Source organism: Pelodiscus sinensis, chromosome 25 (genome assembly GCF_049634645.1).
Source record: "Pelodiscus sinensis isolate JC-2024 chromosome 25, ASM4963464v1, whole genome shotgun sequence".
Lineage (NCBI taxonomy): Eukaryota > Metazoa > Chordata > Testudines > Trionychidae > Pelodiscus > Pelodiscus sinensis.
In genome coordinates, this window is record NC_134735.1 from 203,123 (window position 1) to 220,385 (window position 17,263).

At 45.3% G+C, this 17,263-nt stretch overlaps 1 protein-coding gene and 1 pseudogene across 2 annotated transcripts in view; one reads left to right on the forward strand and one right to left on the reverse strand.

Moving 5' to 3' along the window:
* Positions 1–17,263, forward strand: part of RPL11 (ribosomal protein L11) — a 31,220-nt gene that overhangs the window by 9,360 nt on the left and 4,597 nt on the right. The window contains exon 6 of one of the 2 annotated variants that reach the window (XM_006130493.4): positions 819–893. The exons of the other annotated variant lie outside the window; for it this stretch is intronic. Within the exon in view, the coding sequence (XP_006130555.1) occupies positions 819–848 (30 nt within the window). The 3' untranslated portion in view covers positions 849–893. Of the gene's footprint in view, positions 1–818; positions 894–17,263 lie in introns of those variants that run through there. 2 annotated transcript variants of the gene reach the window in all.
* Positions 6,242–16,393, reverse strand: LOC102443685 (kelch-like protein 31; annotated as a pseudogene).

Genomic DNA, 17,263 nt, shown 5'->3' on the forward strand with positions numbered 1-17,263 from the left:
TTTGAAATCTTTTTCTCAATGCCGAGAGGGGATTCCTTACCTAATTAACACGTCAAATAATTGAAATCGACTCCCCTTATTAGCAGATCATGCACTCGTCCCATGGGCAAAACCTCCTTATATTGAAATTGTGGGAGTAAGCATTTGTAGGGTCAGCCTTCTCCAATATTCCTTCCACTGAAGCAACTGTGGGGAACCTCCAGGCCGGATCTGACTGGAGCACAAGTGCCAGCTTGCCCTGCTGCAGGGGGAGCCTCCCTTCATGGGGCTAAGACTGGAACTGAATGTGAGTAGTGAGGTTTTGTTTGGTTTTTGGCTGTGCATGGACCTTCAACTGATTTTTTCTGTGGATCAGAGTCCATTGACTGGAAAAATGGTTCTCCACCCCCACACGACAGCTAAGATGCAAAGAGCAGATCATGAAAAGAGACTAGTTTTCTCTTGCTCAGTAGCTGTTTAACTTCCTGTTTACCTCACCAGTGCTGTGCTGTCCTGTCTGGATTGCAAACTGAAGGCTAGGCAGACAGGTATTTTTATAGTCTTTCTCTGGATTTGCATTCCTGGAAATACTTTTTTGCTCACTTAGCTTCTGTAGAAATTTTCATTTTCACAACCAAAGACTTTTGGGTCAAACTGATCGGACAAACACTAAAAAACAGAAAATACGTTGGAAAGTCAGTTTCCCTGTTCACTTTTCAGACTATAAGTTTGGATGATCAAGTCCCATCTGTGACCTGAAATAAGTGGTGATTCTAATCTCTTCCTTGGCACACCCATAGCTGGCTCTGATTTGACACTCCCTTTTCTCTCTCTTGCAGTACGATGGCATCATCCTTCCTGGCAAATGAGCAGTTCCAGTTACCAAAATGCTAATAAAATTTTCTAACATTTAACTTCCTGTTGTGCATTTTGTGGCTGGCTCCTCATACCTCTTCACCCTAAGTTGCTGGAACTTGAAGCCAATTCAAACTGGAGAGGAGAGCAGACCCCGCACTGCTGCACGCTGCATCTGCATCAGAGCTGGCAAGTCAGTGCTGTGCTCTGGGAATGGGAGTTGCTGTCCATAAGGAGTAGATGGTAGAACCAGCGTGAATGGAAAGAACTCCATTTCCAGGCTGGCCAAGAGGGGAAGCTACCCATAACATTTAAAACATAGTTCCATGGGTATAGGATAGGTAACCAGATGGAGTTTTGTGAAGCATTTTGGGGACTGAGCTGCAAGTAAAGAGAAAATCAAATTGTAGTCTCCACAATCTGATCCCAAAAAGCCTCCTAGTGTGTGCTGTTGAAGTTGGTGCCACTTGAGAGGGATTCTCCACCACTGGATGAAACCGTGAATAGTTTCTCAGCTTGCAGAGCAAATGAGATGTGGTGCATTTGCCTCTATCCAATACTAGTGGTGGTAAGCGCACAAGTGATAGAGACTAAAGGTGACTGAAGCTTGATGAACAAACAACCATAATACATTCTTAATGGGACTCTGATTAGAGAAGCTAGAACAATCCCCATCAAGTGCTTTATAACCCCTGGAAAAGTGGGTGGCTAAAAGCTTTCTCTCTACACTCAATCCAGAATCTGCATCCGATGCTGTAAATTACCAGCAGAGAGTGCTGACCACCCACGCAAAGGACTAGCTGGAGTTTATTTCAGCAGGACTCAAAATCCAGCATGCATCACCTTAGCTCTCCTGGTACACAGCAACTGGAATAGAACCTAACTGTTCTGCACTGTCCTGTGCCAGGCAGTCTTTTTAGATGTTCTAACAGTCCCAGATACATTTTTCTGTATGCTTGGCAATAGAACAATTACTGTCATATGGGCTTTAAAATGATGTACATAAATTTCTGTCTCTCAAAACGTTTTTCACATAAGTTTTTCTTCTTTTCAGGGTACTGGGAATATAACAGCTTCCTAGTACAGCAGTGCATGTAGCAGGCAAGTTATTCCTTGTGTTAATCTTTTATTCTATTTTAAATAGTTCCCTACAAGACACCAGTTCATACAGGTAGAGTCAAACACTCACTGACACTTAATTTGCAGCTTCTCTGCCCAATAACAAATTATTTTCCAGCTTTAGTGCACCCTGCAGCAGTGAATAGCTCACAAATGAGGCAAACCCACTTCTCTCCAACACATTTTGACTCAGACACCTGGCCACAATTTGCTCTGTCCTACTTGTAACTAATCCATTGGCTCAATGCCTCTCAGATCATCTGGAAGGCTGCCTTTTCATGCAGCCTGAAAAGCATTCTCATCAGTGTTGTAACTAGTGAATTGGGCCAGTGCTGGCAACAGGAAAAAATGTTAAAGAAAAAAATGTGGTATGGCTTGTTTGGTTGATCAAGACACACACACAATAATTGGTTTAGCTGTTCTGTTGAAGCTGTTGAATAGGTTTATGCTTGTTTGCATGAGCTCTTACTGAAATAACACATTCTTAGGGGCAATCAACATGTGTCTTAACCGAAGTATAAGTATAAATTGCACTGAAAACCGATTGGGTGCTTTTGCCCTCTGGCAGTTAGGGTGGAGAAAGTGACCAACTGCAGTTAAATTTACTACTCTGCATGTCTGTCTTTGCTGTCCCTTCTCTAACTCACACCTCTGTCTCTGTCATTTGATACAGCAGCACTCTGGGGCTAGCCAGGGTTTAGGAGTAGAATGAAGTTCATTAAACATGGTTTCAGTCTGCCTGAAGGTCCCAGACCAAACTTACAGTGCCTAGTATAGAGACGTGTTTGCTGGGTGCCCCGCGGGTTGCATGATTGTATAGATCAAGCCCAAGACTTTGGGGCGGGTTTACACTGAAAATTTACATTAGCGTAGCATTGTGACTCGGGTGTGAAAAATATACACCTTAAGGGTGCATCTACACAGCAGGGCTTAGTTCAATTTGCATAGCTTATTTCATCCAGGTCCATCCAGCCTAGTACCCTGTCTGCTGACAGTGGTCAATGCCAGGTGTTCCAGAGGGAGTGAATTAAACAGGTAATGATCAAGTGATCTCTCTTCTGCCATCCATCTCCACCCTCTGACAAACAGTGGCTAGGGACACCATTCCTTACTCATACTGACTAATAGCTATTAATGGACTTAACCTCCATGAATTTATCTAGTTCTCTTTTAAACCCTGTTATAGTTCTAGCCTTCACAACCTCCTCAGGCAAGGAGTTCACACAGCGCATAATCAATCTGTGGAAGAACTTTTGTTTTAAATCTGCTACCTATTAGTTTCATTTGGTGGCCCCTAGTTTTTATATTATGGGAACAAGCAAATAACTTTTCCTTATTCACTTTCTTCACACCACTCATGATTTTATATACCGCTATCATATTCCCCCTTAGTCTCTTTTCCAAGCTCAAAAGTCCCAGTCTCTTTAATCTCTCCTCATATGGGACCTGTTCCAAACCCCTAATCATTTTAGTTGCCCTTCTCTGAACCTTTTCTAATGCCAGTATTTTTTTTATTTTTTTTTTTATTTTTTGTGATGAATAGACCACATCTCTATGCAGTATTCAAGATGTGGTCATACCATGAATTTATATAAGGGCAATAAGATATTCTCCGTCTTATTCGCTATCCCTTTTTTAATGATTCCTAACATCCTGTTTGCTTTTTTGACTGCCTCTGCATGCTACGTGGATGTCTTCAGAGAACTATTCATGATGACTCCAAGAGCTCTTTCCTGATTAGTTGTAGCTAAATTAGCCCCCATCATATGCAGGGCTCGACGATTGCAGTGAAAACCACTCGCCAGTCCTGCACTGTTCATGCGCGAGACCCGCACTGTGCATGCACGAACCGCCGATGAACGGGGTGACTGGCTAAAAGGCGAGTAGATAAGCGGATTTGTCGAGCCCTGATATAGTTGGGGTTATTTTTTCCAATGTGCATTACTTTACATTTATTCACATTACGTTTCATTTGCTATTTTGTTGCCCAATTACTTAGTTTTGTGAGATCTTTTTGACGTTCTTCACAGCCTGCTTTGGTTTTAACTATCTAGAGCAGTTTAGTATCGTCTGCAAACTTTGCCACCTCACTGTTTACCCCTTTCTCCAGATCACTTATGAATATGTTGAATAGGATTGGTCCTAGGGCTGACCCTTGGGGAACACTACTACATTAGCTCTCTCCATTCTGAAAATGTTACCATTTATTCCTACCCTTTATTTCCTGTCTTTTAACAAGTTCTCAGTCCATGAAAGGATCTTTCCTCTTATCCCATGACAATTTAATTTACGTAAGAGCCTTTGGTGAGGGACCTTGTCAAAGGCTTTCTGGAAATCTAAGTACACTATATCTACTGGATCCCCCTTGTCCACATGTTTGTTTGACCCCTTCAAAGAACTCTAATAGATTAGTAAAACATGATTTCCCTTTACAGAAATCATGTTGGCTTGCCCAACAAATTATGTTCTTCTGTGTGTCTGACAATGTTATTCTTTACTATTGTTTCAACTAATTTGCCTGGTACTGACGTTAGACTTACGGGTCTGTAATTGCCAGGATCGCCTCTAGAGCCCTTTTTGAATATTGGCGTTACATTAGCTATCTTCCAGTCATTGGGTACAGAAGCTGATTTAAAGGATAGGTTATAAACCATAGTTAATTGCATGGCTTATTTCAAAATTGGGAGCGTTTACACAGCACTTATTTCAAAATAGAGCACTCTTCCTCCGACTACCCTTACTCCTCGTACAATGAGTGTTAAAACAGGAGTCAGAGTAAGAAGTCCTCCAGCTTCACAGTATTTCAACATTTTAAAATAACTGTGTAGACATGAACTAAGTTATTTTGGAATAACGTTGCTGTGTAGATGTACCTTAAGAGAGATAGTTAAGCTGACTTAATCCTCAGTGTAGGAGAATTCTGTCAACCTAGCTACTATCTCTCAGGAAGATGGATTAACTCTAGTGATGGGAAAACCTCTCCTGTCACTAGTGAGTATCTACATGAAAGTGCTGTAGCTGTGCTGCTGTAGCATTTTAAGTATAGACATAGGCTTTGCCTAGAGTTGAAATGCCAGTGGTGCAGCAGCAGCACTGCAGTGTAGATGGAACCTACGCTGATGGGACAGATTCTTTTGACAGCACAGGAATCCACTGCCCCAAGGGGCAGTAGTAGCTATGTCAACTAAAAGTATTCCGTTGACCTGCTGTCTATACCAGGAGTTAGTTCAGCTTAACAGTGTCAGTCTGGGATGTGATTTTTTTTCATACCCCTCCAAGCAATGTAGCTGGATTGATCTAATTTTTTACTTGTAGACCAACCAGTGCTTTTCATGCGTAATTGACGTGGCATAACTTTACGTTTGATTCTTGAAAGAGCAGCCTCTGAAGTCAATAGATCCTGGCCTCTGTCATTTATCGGGTAATGTATGTTACAACGATCCGCATTGTTGGACTGATGCCAGGAAATAAGCCTCAGCCTGGCTTCAGTGCTTCTGCGTGTGTCACCTTTGTTACTGGTCCAATGCTCCACTTGCCCCACAGCTCTGGTCAGAGGCTCAAAGTGCTGCAGGTCACCTCTCTCTCCAGCACAGTGCAGCCGTTTTGACCACACCCTACCCTCTCATTCCCCACGTTCCCAAACCCATTCATAATATACGGCCCCTTTCGTCTAGTGGTGCAAACACCGACTCCATTAAATTCTACTCCTGGCACTGTCTTAACCAAATGTTTCTCCTTTTACCTTTCAAGACTTTTCCATATTCTGGGTTCTCTGCTGTTGGGTTAACTGTGGGAGGAGTGGCTGAGTCCAGGTGCAGGTTGCTAGGAGGGATGTAAAATCCCAGTTAACCGCTTAACCAGGATCCTGCAGCCAGGCTGGAGCTGTGGGTGGAGGGCTCCTCTGGCCCGGCTCAGCTGCCAGTTACAGGTAAGTTCCCTAGTTGCTAGGTGGAAGGTAAAAACATTAGGCTTCCTGAGACCATAGCTTCCTCTGCATAACTTATTGAGATGGACTTGTAAAGGTTTGTGTAAGCACTTGTGCCCAATGCAGTGAAGAGGTGGGAGAGGGGGATTTGGTTTGTGTACCTATAATTACAGGTCTGTTTGCATCTGTTCTAATTAACAGGAGCCCTAGCAACTCACTTCCCTTGATACTGTTAAAGAAGATAAATACATTTAACGTGTCAAGGGTCGCAGTGTTCTTTCTTAGCCCTGTTTTTCTTCTGGCTAATGTAAAAGGATGTAACTACAGTAATTACTTGTTTAACATGTGCCCACTTAACACATTTTTGCAATAGCATGATTTTTTTGGGAACGTTTTTCGAATAACACGACCGTCCCCGAAATAACACGAAAATAATCAAGTGGTGGACTACTTTGCACAGCAGTATAAGTTGGTGAAAACAATGGTAATATGCATGAGCGAATGAATACACATGGTCACAGCGCTTCTCCGCTCACTCACGTGTTTCTTTGTGTTTTAACAAACCGCGGCGACTTGTGCTGCTAGTTATCTTGTGTTGCTAGATATCTAATGTTGACGTTGATGACCCAGCACCAACAAAAAATTGACTTTGCCGCCACCACCACCTGAAATGCAACCCCCCACCTTTTCCATGATTTTTAATGGGAAAATTGACCCCGCGTAGCATGTTTCGCTTAGCACAAACATTTTCAGAAACGCATCTATAGTGTTAAATGAGGAATTACTGTACAATAATTTTTGAGTGTCTGATCATTTTTACAATCCCTGTAATAGGAGCTCTGTGAGGGTCTGCAGTTTTTGTATATTTTGTTTGTTTTACTGAGCTCTCGTAGTGTCTATACTGCATCCAGCTTGGTGATCAAAATTCTCCTTTCCTTTCTGGTTGCTTCAGTGCCTCAGACTCTGTTTAGCAACTGTGGGTTGGTGTTAAAGTTACAGGCGTTCTTGGGCACTCCATCAAACACTTCCCTAGCGTTAAAAAAGTGCCTTGATTGAACAAGGAGAACTGAGAAGACGGTGGAAAGACTCCAACCTGAAATGGCAGGTTCCCCATGTGCTATGAAACCAGCCTTTGCTTCCCAGGGCTCTTGGTATGTTCCGATCTCAGCTGCCCTGCAATTTGAACTCTGTTCTTGGCAGGGTTTGAACTCTGTGTTTGTCCCCAGCTGAAGATGGAAAAACATCCTGCTCCTCCATTAGATGCTGACAGCTGCAGAGGCTGCTGAACTAGCCCTGGAGACCTTGTTTGGTGAATGCAGGAGGGTGATGGTGCAGCAGGACACCCCCCCAGTGGCCTCGGGGAGATCCTCCTCCTCTGTCCATTCATTCAGAGCGGGCCTGTAGCTCTGCACACACTTCTGGTATTTCTTCCCACTCATTCCAGCTTCCCACTAGGTAGATATGCCCCTCAAGGATTGTTACTCTAGCTGTGCTGACCCCAGTGGGCACAGGTACTACATAGCTCCACTGGCCTGTGAGAGGATTGTAGCACTCCACGGCGATTACATCCACCTGCTCACCTTAGGGGCCCAGCTGGCTGCCCCCTAGGACGTAGGCACGATCAGCCACAGTGGCAGCGCAGTGCCAGTCCCTGAGAGTGCCAAGCCCTGCCTGGTCTCACCACACCTCTGTTCTGGGCTTGTAGCTGCACATGGTGCGTGAGTAAGAGTTGTTGATGTAGCCCCCGGTAGAATCTTGCTGTCAATGACGGCTGCTGCCATGCCAGCACGAGGGATCTCCATGCTGGCCTTGCTCTGCCAGCTGTTGGTGGAAGGGATGTAGCAGTCAGTGGATGACAGGAGCCCCTCTGCGTTGCACCCACCGATGGCATAGGGAAGGCCATTGTAGGCAGTGAGACAAGTGAGTCCTGTTGTGCAACATGCTGGCCAGCTGCAGCCAAGTGTTGAAGCGAACATCATACCTGTGGAGAGACGGAAGAGCCGTCACCTAGCCCCTGCTGTGGAGGGCTGCTCTGAACCTGCCCTGGGGACACTAGCTCTTCTTGGCAAAGAGAAGTTACTGATCTTCATGCAGCTCTCCAGCCACAGATGTTATATCACACCTGATTCTCCTCACGCTCCCTGCAGCACAAAGCCAACTGCTGCTATACAAACCTGAACACTGCTAGGCAGTACTTTGCCATTTCTGGAGGCCTTTCTCAGCTGCAGGAAAAATATCTGTGGCAGGGGCTGTCCTGTTTTTGTAGTTATGAATGGCCGGGGTCCAGCAGGCTGTGAACATGCTACTTGTCACTGAATATTCCTGTCCTAAGCCAGTCCTGAGCCTCAAAAGCTTGTAGCCGTGTCTCTTGACTTATAGGAAGCCCCTTCAAGTCCCCCCCTTAGATCTATTCTCTTCTAGATGGGTTCTCTCCTCAGTCCTGTAGTACTTGAGAGCCTGCTTGTAGGGCATGAAGTGTCCACGAGGTTGTTCTTTCTTTCATTATCTCTCTCCCAGAGGCTAGCAACTCTTGTAACTCTGTGATGGTTTTGTGATCTGGGAACAATGTCTCATAAGGATTAGACCAAGACCAACAAATTCATGTCTGGAAGGAAGGCAAAATGCTATTCATTCGCTCTGCTAGTTTTCCTTTGTAGCTTTAGGGTTCTACTCTGCAAGCCCCATCCCAATTGTGTCTTCAATTTCAATAAAATACTTGCTATTGCCAAGGTTACATGTCTCCTCTCTTAATTAAAATCCCTAAACAGTCCCATGACATGTTTCATGAGAACTTTACGAAAGCCCAACCCCTCCACTTAGACTGTGCAACAAAGGAGAAAGACAAGCAAATTACATTACAGAGAAGGTGAGTGTGTCTCTCTCTCTCTCTGTTTAAAAAACAAACAAAAAAAAAAAAAACACCTTTTCCTGTGGGGCAACAGAATGATGCCATCACACCACTCTGCGTTGCCCCACCCTCCAGCCTGAGTAGTCCCCAGGAGGGGAAGTGGCGGCCATGGCTTGGGGTTGTCCTCTAGCCCCTCCTTGGGGGGCACCCTGGGCTTCCCTTTGGCCTCTGGATCCCCTGCAGGAAGGCTAGGGGACGGCGGCAGCAGCTCCTCACTGCTCCCCAGGGCCCCAGTGCAGCGGGGAACTGCCACCTCCACCTGCGCTGGAGGCATTCGGGCTGCCCCGAAGCGGAGTCAGCAGGCAAGCTGAATCAGGTGCAGAGCCTCAGGTTTTCCTCCCCGCCCAGGAAGCCAGTGCCAGCACTCTAATCTTATGGAGGTGGGGGGATGAGGCTGGAGCACCAGGCAGGTGGGGCAGCGGTTCCCCGGTAGGTCCCGGGGCTCCGGAGTGCAGTGAGGAGTTGCTGCTGCTGCTGCTCCTGCCACCGCCACCCCTTGGCACGGCCCCAGCCCTCCTCCAGTTTCTGGGGGTGAGGGCAAGAGACCGGGGCTGCGGCCAGGGAAAGGGTTGGGGGGGGGGGAGAGAAGCCAGGTTTAGTGTGGCCCTGGTGGCTGTGGGGGCCTCCCTTTTCCCCTCCCCAGCTGCCCAGGGATGGGGGCTGGTGCAGCTGTGGCCCTCCCCAGGAGCCCAGCCTGCCTCCCCCCAGAGACATAGCTTAAAAATTACTGGGGATGCTAATTCTGCCAAACTGGGAATCAGCTACATAACAGAACTGATAGTTTATAGAGAGATTTAGCTATTTAAGCAATCTCTAGCCAGAGTACAAAAGATAACTTTTAAGCGACACAAAAAAACAGAGAATGTAAATGAAAGTTGCTCCTGTATTCTGGATTTGTATCATTATCATTGTTCATGAATAAATAATGATGTTATGTATTTGTATTATGGGAGAACCTGGAGACTTCACCTGAGATCAGGGTGCTGTATACACCCAGTAAGCCACGTCCCTGGGAGCACAGAGCTTACACTCTTAAGTAGGTAAGCTGGGCAAAGGGTGAGAGGATGAGCAGTCAATGTGACATGACAGCGATGAGGAGAAATTCCAGGTCTTTTGTCACCCGCTCCAGTGTCCGCTCTGCTGGGCTACACTGCTCTGCTGAGCTAGCCCTTAGCATATCAATATTTTATTATCTGCTCTTGGAGCTATGTGTCTGTAGTAGATACTTCTGATGGGTTTAGCCCCAATTTTCCTCCTGCTCATTTAACCTTGTCAAAAATATCCTCAGTAAAAATGATGGAATATATTGCTTAGTGCATGTAATCCTTCCTATCCCTAATGGCTGGGTCTAGAGATTATAACGGGTGGAGAACCTCAGGCCTGGGGGGCTGAATTTGCCCCCCAGATTGACTGGATCTGGCCCCCAAGGCTCAGGGTTCCCCTCCAGCATCAGGGAGCCTGTACTGGCACTCCAGGCTCCCCTGCCCACCATGGGGCTAGAGCACACAAAATCCAGGCTCTGCTGTGTGAGAGGGATGTGGGAAATGTCTTTCTCCTTCTCAGGCAAGGACCACATCCATGAGTTTGTGTGCAGCCCCCGCATGATTTTCCTGTGGGTCAGCGGCCCCCGACCCAAAAAAGGTTCCCCATACCTGGGTTCTAACAGTCTCCTTCAGCTCGTGATAGGGGCCTGCATTGAGATCTCAGGTTCAAACCCATTGACGATTGTGGTAGATATGCATGCAGTCACTTTCTTGTACACTGAACACTTATTGTTTTAACTACACAATGGGGACTGTCTTGCCTGGAGGAAATTCTTGTTACCTGCATAGACTGCTGACTGCATGTTGAGCCTCGTTCCTAGTATAATTTTGATCTTCCCCCTCCTGCCACATAGAGGAACCCATCCATCACAATGACACACTGATTGAAACTTTTTGCTGGCATCTCAGCCAGCTTGCTCCAGTTTCCGTCCAGATCCCTGTAGCTCATGGGTTCCCAAACTGGGGGGGCGTGTCCCCCTGGGGGGGGGCATGAAGAAATTCCGGGGGGGGGGGTGCAAGGCGACCCAGCCCCTCCCCCCCACACACCTGTCAATCCCACCCCAAGTTTTGCTGCTAATTTTTTGGGAGGGGGACGTGAGGGTTTCTCAAAAATCAAAAAGGGGGCGTGATGCTGAAAAGTTTGGAAACCACTGCTGTAGCTGATATCCCTGCTAAGAGCTTTCTCACAGATTTTGGTTCTTCTGCACTAAAGAGCATTTTACTGGTAAGGGAGCAGATAGTAATTCATAGCCTCCACTAGCAGCCTGTGGCACTCAGGATCTTGCATCATCCGTGGAATTGGTTGAACTTGGTAGACCAAATGAGGAGCTGATATGGTGCCAAATTTAATGTTGCTCAGGAGGCTGGCAGCGTATGTGACTCGCTTTGGGTCAAACTCGAGCCATTTCATGGCCATCTGGAAGGTAATGACATCATTTGGGATCTGCAGGCCATCATCAATCAGCAGCTCGTTCAGCTGGTTAAAGGTGAGTTTCATGAACTGCTCGGTCTCAGAGAATTCCAGGAAGTTTTCCCGGATGAACTCTCAGGCTTCATCCTTGGCCCGGTTGAGGTTGTACATCTCTGAGATGTTGGTGATATACATGCAGTTCTCTACATTGATCTCCTGAATGAGGAAGTCACTGCACATGTTTAGCAAAGCATGTATCTGTAGGTGGCTGGCTGTTGAGATGATGCTGCCAGTGGTGTAGAGCAGCAGCTCTCAAACTTTTTGGGCTCGTGTAAAAAATTTATGTGGAACCCCAGCGGTCCACTGATCGTATGTGTTGTACCTATCGATGTTTCCAGTATGTCAACCTTGCGGAGCCCAATTTGAGAAAAACTGGTGTAGAGGGAGAGATTCAGCTTCTCAGTGTAGGCATAAGTGATAATGGTGGTCAAGCCCAGAGGAGAGATGTTGTTGAGCTCCACTGGTTGCAGGTTGGGATCTCTCTTCAGCAGGCTGTCGAAATACTTGCTGCATGAAGCCATGATAAGTTTATGGACATCAAAGGATTTAGTTTTGGTGGCAATGGTGAGGTCACAGAGGAACCACTCTTGCTGCATTTGACACATCACCTCCAGGAGACTGCCTCCATGGTAGGGGTTCTTCATCTCGGTGGCAGTGCAGCAGAAGCCATTGGAGCCGTTTTCAAACAGACCGTTCAAGTGGTTGAGGTGATCAATGTCCAGCAAAGTGTCCTCCACTATCATGTGGGTCATGGAACCCTCGCCCCTGTGCACTTTGTTCTTCTTGGGACTCTTCTTCTTGGGTGCCACCTCAGCAGAGGTTGGTGCCAGATGATAATCTACAGAGAGAGGAAAAGTTAGATGACACTATAACAAGAGGTACTGTAGATGTCTTGCTATGAAAGACATACTGCTAAGCAGTGGCTATGGTACAGGAATAGACAAGGAGTGGAGCTGCTTAAAAAATTGTCAGTTTTTTCCTTTAGAAAACTGAATTTTGCTGAAATCCCCCCCCCCCCCCCCCCCCAATCATATACATTTGGACAAAATTTTGTAATGGAAAAAATTGGGGGGAATTGAAAATGTAGGGTGTGAATAGTTTTGAAAATTTGGATCATTGTTACTGTTAGAAATTAAATTAAACACTTTAACCACACTCTGGATAACAAAGGTATATTTGGAAGCCACTTTTATTCTGCATTAGTAGTAAAGAACTGGCAATCTCCAGTAGAAAAACAGAGGTGTTGGGGGACTAGGTAATAACTTAGGGTATGTCTACACAGCAAAGTTATTTCAAAATAACTTTCTTAGCGTCTACACAAGCCAACTGCTATTTCAAAATTAATTCAAAATAGTGGAGGGCTTATTTCGAAATTGGTAAACCTCATTCCATGAGGAATAGCGCCAATTTCGAAATTGCTATTTCGAAATAAGCGCTGTGTAGACGCTTATTTCGAAATAGGGGGCCTCCAGCCCTTCCACGCTTAGCCTCATTTGCATATTTGTGGGGAGAGAAAAGGCTTGTGCTGGATGCTGCAGCCCTCCTTCCCCGTCCCCAATTCATACAAGGATGCATAAAACCATACACAAAATAGACAATCACCAAGGAGGTGAAAGGGGCTGGCTGGAGACTGCCCCAGCCCTAGGGTTGCCAGATGGTTTAACCAAAAACACTGAACCCTCTCTTCCCCCCCAAAAAAAACACTTGAGGAAAAAAAAGGGGGGGGACTAAAGTTGTTAAGGAAAATAAAAAAGGGACCCTGACAATTATTAAGCAAAAACAAAATTTAAAAATACAAAAAAACCCATCATGGCCCCTTTAAGGCCTGTGAGGCATTTTTTGCTGGTGGCCATCTTGTTTTCTTACTCTGTGCCAGAATATAGCTTCTCTGCGGAACCACGTAAGTGGAGGGAAGGGGTGGGGAATGGGCCCGATTGCTGAGTGTGTTAGGGTTGTCTGGTATTTTTAGAACATAAGAACGGCTGTACTGGGTCAGACCAAAGGTCCATCTAGCCCAGTGTCCTGTCTGCCGACAGTGGCCAGTACCAGGTGCCCCAGAGAGGGTGGACCGAAGACAATGATCAAGCGACTTGTCTCCTGTCATCCCTCTCCAGCCTCTGGCAAACAGAGGCCAGGGACATCAATTCTATAATAGCCTTTTATGGACCTAACCTCCATGAAATTATCCAGCTTCTCCTTAAACTCTGTTATAGTGCTAGCCTTCACAGCTTCCTCTGGCAAGGAGTTCCACAGGTTGACTACACGCTGTGTGAAGAACTTTCTTTTATTAGTTTTAAACCTGATACCCATTAATTTCATTTGGTGTTCTCTAGTTCTTCTATTATGGGAACTAATAAATAACTTTACTTCATTCGCCCTCTCCACACCATTCATGATTTTATAGACCTCATTAATATATCCTCCCTTGGTCTCCTCTTTTCTAAACTGAAAAGTCCCAGTCGCTTTAACCTCTCCTCATATGGGACCCGTTCCAAATCCCTAATCATTTTAGTTGCCCTTTTCTGAACCCTTTCCAAGACCAAAATATCTTTTTTGAGATGGAGACCACATCTGTACACAGTATTCAAGATGTGGGCGTACAATAGATTTATACAGGGGCAGTAAGATATTCTGTGTCTTATTTTCCATCCCTTTCTTAATTTCTTATTTGCCTTTTTGACTGCCGCTGCACACTATGTGGAAGTTTTCAGAGAACTGTCCACAATAACTCCACGATCTCTTTCCTGATTTGTCATAGCCAAATTAGCCCCCATCATACTGTACGTATAGTTGGGGTTATTTTTCCCGATGTGCATTACTTTACACTTATCCACATTAAATTTCATTTGCCATTTTGTTGCCCAATCACTCAGTTTGGTGAGATCTTTTTGGAGTCCCTCACAGTCTGCTTCTGTCTTATCTGACTATCCTAAACAGTTTGGTATCATCCGCAAACTTTACCACCTCACTGCTTACCCCTTTCTCCAGATCATTTATGAATAAGTTGAAAAGGATTGGTCCTAGGGCTGACCCTTTGGGGATAGTTACCCCTCTCCATTCTGAAAATTTACCATTTATTCCTAACCTTTGTTTCCTGTCTTTTAACCAGTTCTCGGTCCATGAAAGGACCTTCCCTCTTATCCCATGCCATGTAATTTACACAAGAGCCTTTGGTGAGGGACCTTGTCAAAGGCTTTCTGAAAATCTAAGTATACTATATCTACTGGATCCCCTTTGTCCGCATGTTTGTTAACCCCTTCAAAGAACTCTAATAGATTAGTAAGACATGATTACTAATCCCCCTTTACCTCCTGGCAGGGGAAAAAAAATCAGAAAATACCGGACATTTTAGGTGTCCAGTATTTTCTGATTATTTTACTGGATGGTATTTTTGCCTCCTGGACTGTCTGGGTCAATACCGGACACCTGGCAACCCTACCCAGCCCTGAGCTGCCCACTCTGTAGTGCCTTTTAGGGAGGGCCTGAAGCTCCCTCCCCAGCTGTGCCTGCTGCATCAGCCATGGAGAAGCGCTTCTCACCCAGCCCCAAGCTGCTGCGGTGGGGTTGTCCTCTCTCTCCGTGGCAGCCTGAACACTGACCCTCTTAACCCCAGCCCCACCCCAATGCCAAGTAAATCTTCTAGTAAATAAATAAATGACTCTCCCCTCCCCCCATATGTTGGGGTGTTAATCTGTACTTTATCCCTGATGCAACTCCATTGACATAATTGAGTTACGCCCCAGGAATGCATTTGGCCCAAGTTACTTTTGATTATTTTGCATCTGTACATACTTTGCATTTTATTTAAATCAGAAGAACAATGAGTTTTACCATCCATGGTACCTGACCTGTCGTTCTATAATCTCCCATGGATCAGGATAGCTCTAACAAAGCATTTTGTTTTGGTGTCTGAGGGTTTATCTACATGGAGAAGTTATCCTGCTACAAGGTAGGGTGTGAATCAAAAGCACCATAGCTATTCCAGAATACGAGTGTTCACCACATCGAGTTACATCAGACCAGCTAGAGCAGTACAGTTACAGACAAGCGATGCTTGTCAATTTTCCCACATGAACAAGCCCTCATCCCAGAGTCCAAAATTCCCCTGATCTGAGAGGATATTTCTGAGTGGCATTATACTTTACATTCAAAGTGAAGCTGGGATTTTCAAAGAGCCCAGTAGCAGTGTGGGCAGTAGTTTCTACTAAATTTCAGCAAGGCTTGGGTCCTTCACTCTCCTAACTTTGAAAAATCCCAGGTTAAAAGTCTGGGTTAATGTTGCTCCAATGTCCAACTGCAAAAGGGAAGAGGAACCTTTTCTAAATGAAGTCAATTCAGAACAGGACAATTTTGCAATTTCTGGTCATATTATTACTGAGATTATTTTAAAAGGAATATTTTCCCTCCAGACTAATCCCTGGTTACATGCAGTTTGAATGGCCTGATGGGACTGAAAAGGGCACAGATAGAAATAAGGATATTTAATTTTTTTTAAGAATCAGTAATTCCTCCCTGCAAATTTTGCTACCCTAATATCTGCACCAATATTACATGCTGACTAAGAGCATTACCAAGTTAACAGCAAAGATTCACTTGTGGTTGTATAATTACCCTTTGTCCTTCGTAGGTTTTTGTTTAGATTATTTTCTTTGGTGTCTAATCAAATTGCCAGTGTCACTGTCAATTAGTATTAATATCACCAAGCACTTCCAGATAGTATAATAACGCAAAACTCTGTGATTTACAAAATAAGCACAACTTTCTTGGCAAACTTTGGAAGCCAAAATTCCAAGTTTAATTTAAATTACAATAACCTGTTTTACCCCCCTTTTTAGCCCCTTTCCCCTGTGCTATTCTTTGCTATCTATAGTCAAATTAAACATTACAAGTGACCCACACAAGAAAATATCTCTGTAAATATTGAACTTAAAAGGACAAACACTGGCTTTCCAGATCCATGGAGAGGAAGCTCTCTTTGTTTCTTACCTTGGTGATAAAATAGGTTAGTCCAGTGGGGACTGTGACCAGGGTAGAGGTTCTGCGCTCTGCATGTCAAGAGATATTGAGACCCTCAAACTTTCCAAATGCAACATCCTACCTGCCCTTCCCCCAACCCTGCTAGGCCAGCTGACAGTTCTTATCACATTAGCATTCACAGCAGCCTTCTGCTGGTGAGGCAGGGACAGCTGCCCTCAGCACAGGCCTGAGAGACCTGGAAAAGACTGGAGTCAGGAAGAGCTGTAGTCCCAGCAAAGTTCATCCTGACAGTGGCTGCCAGAATCTAGAAGTAGCAAATAAACTGCATGTGCTTCCAAAAACTTCAGATTGCTCTCTAGTCTGCCAGCTACCATTAGTGAAATGAGTGGTAGAGAATCCAAAAGCAGCCATTTGAGGACAGGGTGAGGGGGAGAGCAGCCCAGCAGTGGTGTGCCTCTGAGTGATACCATTTGATAAGTTGGCCTAAGAACCTCACCAACAGACTAGCAGGAACTAGGGCTGTAAGTGACTAGTTGACTATTCAATAAGCAAAAGCTTATCAGATAGCTGATGCACTAGTCAACTAGTTGCTCCCCCCCTGCTGCCTCCATCAGAAAGAGGCAGCGGGAGGGAGGGGGAGGAGGAGCAGCAGCTGGGGGCAGCTGGCTTAAGATGGTGCCCTCTAGCTCCATGGGAGGGGCAGGGGGCGCAGTGGTGGCATTCCACTTTTGAAATGTACAAGAGTCCCTGCTGGCCCTGGGCTTCATGCAGCATTTATCTATTCGATTAGTTGATTAATCTAATTTTAATGTCCCTAGCAGGAATGGAAGAAACAAATCTGTTAGTGTCAGGATGGTGCACAGGAACTGTGACTTTGACAATTAACATTATTAAGTATTATTGCTAATAACATCTAGGAGCCTGAGTCCTGAGCTAGGGTGCTGTTGTGTGCTGTGCAAACCCAGACCCAAAAGACAATCCCATAA